At 27.6% G+C, this 10,437-nt stretch overlaps 1 protein-coding gene across 1 annotated transcript in view; it reads left to right on the top strand.

Moving 5' to 3' along the window:
• Positions 1–10,437, top strand: part of LOC111686287 (serine-rich adhesin for platelets-like) — a 27,517-nt gene that overhangs the window by 3,550 nt on the left and 13,530 nt on the right. Inside the window, exon 2 of the mRNA XM_023448640.2 lies at positions 8,719–9,006. Within this exon, the coding sequence (XP_023304408.2) occupies positions 8,719–9,006 (288 nt within the window). The remainder of the gene's footprint in view (positions 1–8,718; positions 9,007–10,437) is intronic.

The raw sequence follows: 10,437 nt of genomic DNA, 5'->3' as shown, positions 1-10,437 counted from the left end.
AGATAGATAGATAGATAGATAGATAGATAGATAGATAGATAGATAGATAGATAGATAGATAGATAGATAGATAGATAGATAGATAGATAGATAGATAGATAGAAAGTATTGAACATTTTTATAAAGTAGTAGTTCAACAAATGTCTTTGTTTTAATTCTTATTTCAATTCTATTGATAAGTTTTCATCGTTGATTAGAGAAGAACATTGATCGCTTTTTGTTTTATTTATTTATTATTGACTATTTTATAGGGTCGTAGCAAAAATAAAGTGATTAAAATATGAAAAAAAAAACAAATAACGTAAATTCATATTTCAACGTGACAGCATAGTATTCACTAGCAATGAATGGTGTTGTTATTGTTGTAGTTTGATTTGAATTATTGTTTAATGTATGCATTTTGTATTATCAACAATTTGTATAAAATACAACAGAAAGGAAAAAAAATTATTATAATAAAATGTATATAGTACATATATCTATGTATGTAGAATAAAATACACACATTGTGTATATTTATACATATATACTAAATACGGTATCAATGTTTTATTTAGACACAGAGGCGTATTACAGATATTTCAAGAAAAAGTTTTAAATTCATTCAAGGAAAATTTTAACATAAAACTTCGAATGAGTCTTATTTATAGAAACAATTCATGTAAGAATCGGTTAAACTATTAAAATTTTTGAAATTTTGTTAAATCTAAGCTAAAACGCTTAAATTTGCTATGAATTCTTTTAACAGCAGAGAGAACTGTGTGGCAACCTTATAGGAGTTGCTATGTGTGCGAGCGAAAGTGAGAAAATCTATTTGTGGTAAAAAATCGCTTGAATTAATCCTCAAGAATTACCTTTTTTGTTATATATTTTGTAGAATTGTTAAATTTGTGAATAAGGTGGATTTATTCTAAACTATTTTAAGAGAAAACAAGTAAGAAAATATAGTCGGGCAAAGCCGACCATATAAAACCCTACACCTGTCACAAAAAGTAAAATGTGATTAAGTTTTTATAATAAAACAAGTTTAATTGTACCTTGCCCTCAGATATACTAAAGCCATTTATTGTTGAATAAAACTGTGGACATTTAAGTCAAATTTAGAAGACTAGTGGCCCTATAATTATAGAGTTCATGAGGGTCATTAAGGCTAGCATAGACCTTAGTTTTGCATGAACTTAAAAGCCCTATTCGGTGGGTCAATTTGTAGGGGGGTTAGATGAAATAATGAACCGATGTTAACCATTTTCAAAAGGCTTCATCTGCGCTACCATGGAAGATCATGTGAAAAATTTCATTAAATTATGTCCAAAATAGCGACCTGTACTTTGATTACTAGGTTTACAAGCCCAATTCGGAAGTTCAATTGCATGGGGGCTAGGTGAAATAATGGACTGATATGTTAATCATTTTCAATAGGCTTGAAACAATAGAAGATCATGTACCAAATTTCATTGAATTATCTTGAAAATTGCGACCTGTAGTTTGATTAAAAGGTTTACATGGGCGGACAGACGGGTGATCGGACAGACAAAGCTAAATCTACTCAGAAAATGATTCTGATCCGATTGGTATACTTTAAGGTGGGTATAGGACTAACATCAGCAGAAACTCAATATACCATCTTCACTAAAATGGTCTAGGGTATAATGAATAGTGTTATCATTGTAGCGTTTATTTTGTAGTAAGTAAGTAAATAATTAAGTAAGTAAGTAGGTAAGTAAGTAAGTAGGTAAGTAAGTAAGTAAATAAGTAAATAAGTAAATAATTAAGTAAGTAAGTAAGTACGTAAGTAAGTCAGTGTGTGAGTAAGTGTGTGAGTAAGTGAGTGAGTAAGTGAGTGAGTAAGTAAGTAAGTAAAGCAACATACGATTGTCATATTTGACATAAGATGTTTTACAACTGTCTGAACTTATTAAGTAAGTAAGAAAGTAAGTAAGAAAGTAAGTAAGTAAGTAAGTAAAGTAAGTAAGTAAGTAAGTAAGTAAGTAAGTAAGTAAGTAAGTAAGTAAGTAAGTAATTAAGTAAGTTAGTAAGTAAGTAGGTAAGTAAGTAAGTAAGTAAGTATGTAAGTAAGTAAGTAAGTAAGTAAGTAAGTAAGTAAGTAAGTAAGTAAGTAAGTAAGTAAGTAAGTAAGTAAGTAAGTAAGTAAGTAAGTAAGTAAGTAAGTAAGTAAGTAAGTAAGTAAGTAAGTATATATGTAAGTCACATCTCTGAAACCGCTAGAATCTACAAATTTTACATCCACAACAACATGAACACTTGGGGAGGAATCCTTCACCGTTATGAGTATTTAAGCCACGATATGGTAGCACATGCTATAAAGGGGCGTGACATTTCCCATGTTTATTGAACGTACAAATGTTTATACCAAGGAAATGCTTCGAGTAAGTAAGTAAGTAAGTGAGTAAGTAAGTAAGAAAGTAAGTAAGTAAGTAAGTAAAGTAAGTAAGTAAGTAATTAAGTAAGTTAGTAAGTAGGTAAGTAAGTAAGTATGTAAGTAAGAAAGAAAGTAAGTAAGTAAGTAAGTAAGTAAGTAAGTAAGTAAGTAAGTAAGTAAGTAAGTAAGTAAGTAAGTAAGTAAGTAAGTAAGTGAGTAAATAAGTAAGTAAGTAAGTAAGTAAGTAATTAAGTTAGTAAGTAAGTAGGTAAGTATATATGTAAGTCACATCTCTGAAACCGCTAGAATCCACAAATTTTACATCCACAACAACATGAACACTTGGGGAGGAATCCTTCACCGTTATGAGTATTTAAGCCACGATATGGTAGCACATGCTACAAAGAGGCGTACAAATGTGTAAACCAAGGAAAAGCTTCTGGTTACAATCTTCAACAACAACTTTGACAACCATAAAAACATCTTGAGAAACAAGTGGGGCGCACTAGCAATAAGGGGCGTGGCAACTATCTTACAAATTAAATAAACTTTTGTACATATTACTTACTTCACATTAAACGCCCCTTTTTTTATAATTTTAAGTTAAATTTTTATTATTTGCAAATCTGTTAACAAATACGCCCCTGTTTTTATTTTGATTTTTTTTTTTGTTATTTGCATTTTATTTTACATTTAATGTTTGTGTGTTTAAATTGTATGTATGAATGTAGATTGACAGTTTGTAACAAAAACTAATCATCCATCCATCCATTCGCCATTTAAATTGACTGGTCATAGCAATCAAACGGGCGTTTTAAATTGTTGGTGTTTGTTAGTTTTTTTTTTTTTTTTTTTTTTTAATAACAATTTCATGCCAAACTTGCAAACAAATCTATATAAATTTTTTTAGGTTTTTTTTTGTGTTTTTGATAAAAAAAAACGTGCAGTGAATTTGTAATGTTTATCTAAACTTAAAAAAATTTCAAATAAAATTTTGAACAAAAAAAAATTTGAAATAAAACAGTTTTTTTTTGCCATTCAGTCTTTAAATGGTAGGAGGGTGAACTTAATATGGTGTTTAAGCTTGTGTGTTAGAAAAATCGCTGAAAAAGTTAAGAAATTTTTTTTTGGCAATTTAAAGTTTTGAAATTAAAAAAAAAAAAAAAACTTTTTAAAATAAAAGAAATTTTGTTGAAATTTTAAAGAATTTAAACAAAATAATAAAAAAATAATTTAAAACAAATATTTTAAAAGATTTTTCTTTTTGGTGAAAATAAAAAAAAATTTTGTTAAAAATTATTTTTTATTTATTTTTATAATAAAAACAAAGGTATTAAATATTAATTATTATTTTTATGAATTATTTATTCCTTTCACGTTTGTTTTTCTTTATTATTAATATGTTAATTTTATTAATTGTTTAATTTAGAAATAAAAACTAAATTAGTTTAACACTTAACACATTTAATATTTACATAAATAAATTATTTATTAATTTATGTTTTTTTCTCATGTTTAATTGCAGGTATGTTTAAATAAATTAATTAATTTATTATTATAAATCACAACAAAACAGGTAATTAAAATGAAAAACACAGAAAAAATTTAAATAAATTTGAAATTTTCAAAAATTTTTCAAAATTCTTAAAAATTTATTATCCAATTTGTTATAATACTTTTAAACTTGTAATTGTTTTTAATTAATCTATAAAACTTATATTCCAGCACTTTTATATTAATTAACATTTTGTAAATAATATCATTATTGTAATTATTTTAATTACAATATTAATTAACAATTTTTTTTAATAACTGTAAAGAGATCAACAATTATTACTTTAGACTTTGTAATTGACTAACAATTGTTGTTGTTTTTTTAATAATAAAATGATTAAAAGTAATTAAGTAAATAGTAAACAATTAAGCTTCACATAAAGTAAACTTAGAACTTTGGAAAAAGTGGATTTAAGTTCAAAATTCTACAATTTCCTCATTTTACTTTTATAATTTTATTAATTCAAATAGATTTTTAAACAGAAAACTTGAAAAAAGGAAAAAAATATTAAATAAAACAAAATTTTTCTTCATACTTATTCAAGGTGTCACGCTCACAAATTTGAAAATTCTACCCTTCAAGAAATTGTATTTTAACTCATTAGGAGGGAGTTGCCACGCCCTCCATTAGTAGTTCGTCAATTGTTCTCTACAAATGTTAACACATGCATACATTTCAAAGGTGTCTGTACAAAATTTGAGATTTCTAGATCTAAGCGTATCCTAGATATATAAATTTGTATGTTGAATTAACATGGGAAATGCCACGCCCCAAATTTATACCCTACACCACTTAAGTAGGAAGGGTATATTGGGTTTGTGCTGATGTTCGTAACGCACATCCTTCAGGCTGAAATATCGGCGATAAGAAGGGCGGTAAATTGGCTAAGGTACTATCGGATATCTAATAGGGATATCAGAATTTATACTGATAGTCAAGCTGCTATTAAATCCCTAACTGGTGTGTTCTCCACATCCAAAATTGTCCATGAATGCCGGACGTCTCTCAATGAGATGGCGAGACATTCGAACATCACCCTAATTTGGGTAAAGGGACATGGGATTTCGTATGGCAACGGTATTGCTGACACATTGGCAAGAGCTGGCACTATGCTCAGCAGCATGGACATAGATCAGTTCTGCGGTATACCACTACTTGCAGTTAAGAGGCAAATCAGTGAAAAATGCCTCTGCATCGCTCGCGACAAATGGTCGCGTGAACATACGTGCACAACATGTAGAGTGATGTGGCCACAAATGGATCCTCAAAGATCTAAATATCTTCTTGGTCTCCAAAGACCGCAGTTAAGTAGGCTGATATCGATTATCACTGGCCACTGTAAATTTGGGAACCATGCCAGACGCATTCGTCTCCCGTCCAACGATTACTGTAGCAGTTGTCAAAATGAGGATGAAGAAGAGACCATTACTCATCTTCTCTGTGATTGTCCTGCTTTGGCGGAGGCTCGTTTTCAGACGCTTGGATCGACCTACTTTGGAGATCTAACCGAGCTGTCAAATATTAAATTAGAACGTCTTCTAGAGTTCATTAATTTGTCAAATTGGGTGTGAATCCTATAACTCACACTACTCACCCATGGCAGCTGCCCTGGCTCTCTCACTTCTCATCTTATCCGTCTCCTTCTCTTTGCAACTGTTTCTGTTCTTTCTGTCTCTCTCTTCTCTTTTCTTCTTCTTTCAGGTATTTTTACAAAGGGATCAACATGGACCCAAGTAAAGCCGACATTGGATACCTGTGCAAACCTAACCTAACCTACTTACATACTTACTTACTTACATACATACTTACTTACTTACTTAATTACTTAATTACTTACTTACTTACTTACTTACTTACTTACTTACTTACTTACTTACTTACTTACTTACTTACTTACTTACTTACTTACTTACATACTTACTTACTTACTTACTTACTTACTTACTTACTTACTTACTTACTTACTTACTTACTTACTTACTTACTTACTTACTTACTTACGTACTTACTTACTTACTTACTTACTTACTTACTTACTTACTTACTTACTTACTTACTTACTTACTTACTTACTTACTTACTTACTTACTTACTTACTTACTTCCTTAAACATCCTTAAAACACCCCTTTGGCTCCGCTTCATCGCTTCTACCTCAATCTCTTAATAGATCATTCAACATGTTCTGCTTCCTAACATTTTCAATAAGAATTCTTTCAAACATTACAACAAATCTTAATAAAATTTCTCACTGATTTATCAGTTCCTATTACAATATATAATTTCGTCTCAATTTACTTTGAAATCGCTAACACTTAACAAACCCGTTACTTTTCTCCGCTACATTAACAACAATGTTTAATTTCTCTTGCGTTAACACAGAGTTGGAAATGTGTATTTACAATTGATAACAAAAGTCCTTTTTTTAATAAAAGAAATCTCAAAATAATTTCATAAATTAAGATTTTATTTCATTATCCAATACGGAGGTTAAAGGTTCATTAAACAAACTTAATTATTTTTGCATTTCTTTACGAAATAAACAATTTGTTTTTTATTGTTTTCAAAAGGCTATTATTATTTATATTCTATTTGTTTATTTTTTGTTGTTTACATTTAATTTTTATGATTTCTTATCTTTGAAAAACACTTGTTTTAATAAAGTATGTACTAAACATTATTTAACTATCAAGATTAATTGATATTTATTCTTTACTGTTCTAGTAAAACAAAAATATAAACAAAAGATAAAACAAGTAAAAAAAAAAACTGGCCAAAGAAAATAAATAAATAAACAAAAATTATTGAAAATTTTAAAAATCAATAGGATTTTTTAAAACATTTTAAGGTTTATAGATAAATTTATTTACTAGCTAAAGAAAAACTGTCAATAACTTTTTGTCACGCAAAGGCAATAGTCTTTATAAATGTCTGAAAAACTAAGGGTGTTAAGTTGGACTCTCACCACTTTTTTTTCGTTTTATACAAAATCTAATTGGATTACAACTTTTGGTAGAAATAGCAACTAAATATTATGCATAATAGCATTTTTAATGATTTAATAAGTGGATGACTGGGGTTTTCTTACGTAAGGGGTTTTGGTAAGGTATTTACAAAAAAAAAAAGTCATCTAAATAATCACTTTCAGACGTCTGTTAGAAGAAATAATATTAAAAGTTTTAAAGAAAATATATTTGGAAAAATACTCGACAAATATTCAAAACAAGAACAACACATTTGTTGCCGTCATTTAGTTTAGACGCCTTAATGTCGTTTCTTAGCTCCTAAACATGCGATTTTATTTATAGTTTTTGGTTTTTTTTTTTTGTCATGTAATGTGTTTTTGGTTTCATGAAGAGGGGGCCCAAGTTGTGGTGTAATACACCACTAACCCCACTTACTCCTTCCCAACTTTCACAACATCCAATAGTTGGCTTTAAGGGAATTTATTAAAGACACATGTAGATATTTGTGTGTTAAATTCTATTTATAAGTTTTGGATATTTATAAATTTGTAATATGTAATTTCTTTTAGATTTATGAGAGTTTAACAGGAAATATTGAGGAAATTTCTTAGTAAGAAATTCTTACACAAATAAATATTTAACAAAAATAGAGATAGATAGATAGATAGATAGATAGATAGATAGATAGATAGATAGATAGATAGATAGATAGATAGATAGATAGATAGATAGATAGATAGATAGAAATATATCTAGAGAGATTTATCTTATCATAAAAGAGGGAACAAACAATTATTTTTTATATTTCATAACTTTCATCATTTCTTACGTTTTGAATCTATTTTGTAAACCCCATATTCCTAAACAATTTTTTTATAAACGATTTATAAATCAAATTTCCTATGAAAATTTTGTTTTTTTAAACCTTTTATAAAATAAAGTGCTGTTTATGAATAAGGGAGTTAATATTTATTTCTTAAAATTTAATTTGAAAAACTTTCTTTCAAATTTTATTTTCATTTTTTTTCTGTTTTAAACAACAACTAACTGTCAAAAATTTCTTTCAAAAAAACTATGTCAATGTTAGACAAAATTTTTTGCCAATATAAATTTAAATAAAGGAAAAAATGTTTCCTTTTCCTAAAAGAAAACTACAAAAAACATTTGGCAAAATTTGTAAATTTCTTTAAGCAAAAGTGAAAATATATAACCTTGACCCTATATCCCGCTATTCTATATAATTTTTTCGTTTTTCCAATTAAATAAAAAATACATAAATTAAATTAAAATTGAACATTTTTGGCACAGAATAAAATTTGCTGTCAAAATATCAAAAATAAAAGAGAATACATATGTGAATAATTGACAGTGAAAAATAGTTTAAATTATTAAGTAAACTAAAAAAAATTTACTAAGAAAATATAGTTTTTTGAAGAATGTGTCCAAATTACAACAATGAAAGTATTAAGTAAATAAATAACTTAAGGAACTAAAATAAATTAACAAATTATCGAATATATTTCAAGCAAAGTTTTCCTTTTGCTGTGATAATTGTAAATAAATCGCTTTTTAGGTGTTATTGCAGCGTGGTAACTCCTTAGAAGCAGTTATATATGGCAACTCTCTCTTCTAAAACAGACTTCAATAATATGCAGTGATGTCAACTGTGCAAAAGTAAAAAAGCTTTGTAAAAGGAAAATTAACCTTTAATAAAGAGTTTTGTAATAATCTAGATAAAATTAATGAAATAAACAATAAATTCAAAGAAAATTTAAATAAAATGACCTAATTTTATCTTCTTTTTCTCTTCAATTTTCAGTTCACTTGCTCAGCTACCGACAGATTCCACCGCTCTATCGCCCATGGCACCATTGCAAACACACACTGAATGTCTAAGTGTTCAGTGTTTAAATACTTTAGATCAAGATTTTAAATCTACAACAACAACAACAACAGCAACAACTCTAGCAGCAACTTCATCCTCATCATCGTCTAGTCCACCACAAACAAAAACGAAAAGAATATTTCAACAACAACTATCGATACCGGAATCCCTACAATCAACGTCGATAGGTTGTGCAACGTCTAGTGAATATTCGAGTGCAAGGTAAGTGGAGCAAAAAAATTAAAATTTATTACATTTTTAGTTTAATTAACCGACAAAAATACGTTTTGTTTACTCAAAAAAAGCAAATATACAATATTTTTAACACACCTGTTTTAGAATTTTGAAATTTTTTGGAATAAAGTAAACAAATTCTGAAACGATGAAATATTTATTTGTATATTTATATAATTTTGCTTAAAAATATTCTGTTAATAATTTTTTCCAATTTCAAATTTGTTTTATTATTACCGGTTTTTTTTTAACTATCAGATTATTTAATAATTATTATTTTTAAAGATTACTATTAATTTGTGATGTCAGCATTTTTAGTAAACTTTACCCCTTTTTTGAAAATTTCATCATCATTTTGTTTCAAAAAAAAAAAAAAAGAATAATAATTATTGTTTAAATTGTTTTCCCTATCGAAACATTAATCAGTTTTTTTCGTGTTTTTAAACGCAAAAAAATTGTCTGTCTATAACATGAGATCATTTTTATTGCCGTAAATTTAAAGGTAATGTCATTAGAGTAAAATATAATTACATGAAATGAAAGTGTTATAATGTCACAAGGGAAAAGTGTAAAATTACTTTACTGTTAAAGAATTTTTAGGAAAAATTTAATTAAAATCCAAAGATCACTAACAACTTAGTTCAACTAAGTTAAACTGGTATGTTGTCAGATCTGACAATAGATTATTCTATTCAGACGGTTTTAAGAAAATCTTATAATATCACTGTCAGGCAATAAATTTATCTGCTAACAACAATTGTCAGTTCACACTTTTGTCAGATTGTTGTAGGGCAATAGTTGTCAGAGCTTATTTAAGTTCAATAGGTTATTTTAATGCACCGTATTTACATTTGGAAAAGAATTGTCAATGGTTCAATTAACAGATGAATAAAATTCGCTCATTTGATAAAAAGAATTATGAGACAATTATCTGACAGTGGCAAAGTTAAGTGTTTGGAGACAATTGTTAGATGCCTGACAGTGTTATAGTTTAATAATATACTGGCAATGCTTTTTTCAGTCCTCATAAAAAGGCAGAAGTAATTAGTTCAGACAGTTGTAAAACATCTTATGTCAAATGTGACAATCGTATGTTGCTTTACTTACTTACTTACTTACTTAATAAGTTCAGACAGTTGTAAAACATCTTATGTCAAATATGACAATCGTATGTTGCTTTACTTACTTACTAACTTGCTTACTCACTTACTCACTCACTTACATACTTACGTACTTACTTACTTACATACTTACTTACTTACTTACTTACATACTTACTTACTTACTTACTTACTTACTTACTTACTTACTTACATACATACATACTTACTTACTTACTTACTTACTTACTTACTTACTTACTTACTTACTTACTTACTTACTTACTTACTTACTTACTTACTTACTTACTTACTTACT

Source organism: Lucilia cuprina, chromosome 3 (genome assembly GCF_022045245.1).
Source record: "Lucilia cuprina isolate Lc7/37 chromosome 3, ASM2204524v1, whole genome shotgun sequence".
Classification (NCBI taxonomy): Eukaryota; Metazoa; Arthropoda; class Insecta; order Diptera; family Calliphoridae; genus Lucilia; species Lucilia cuprina.
This window is presented reverse-complemented; position numbering and strand designations above follow the sequence as displayed.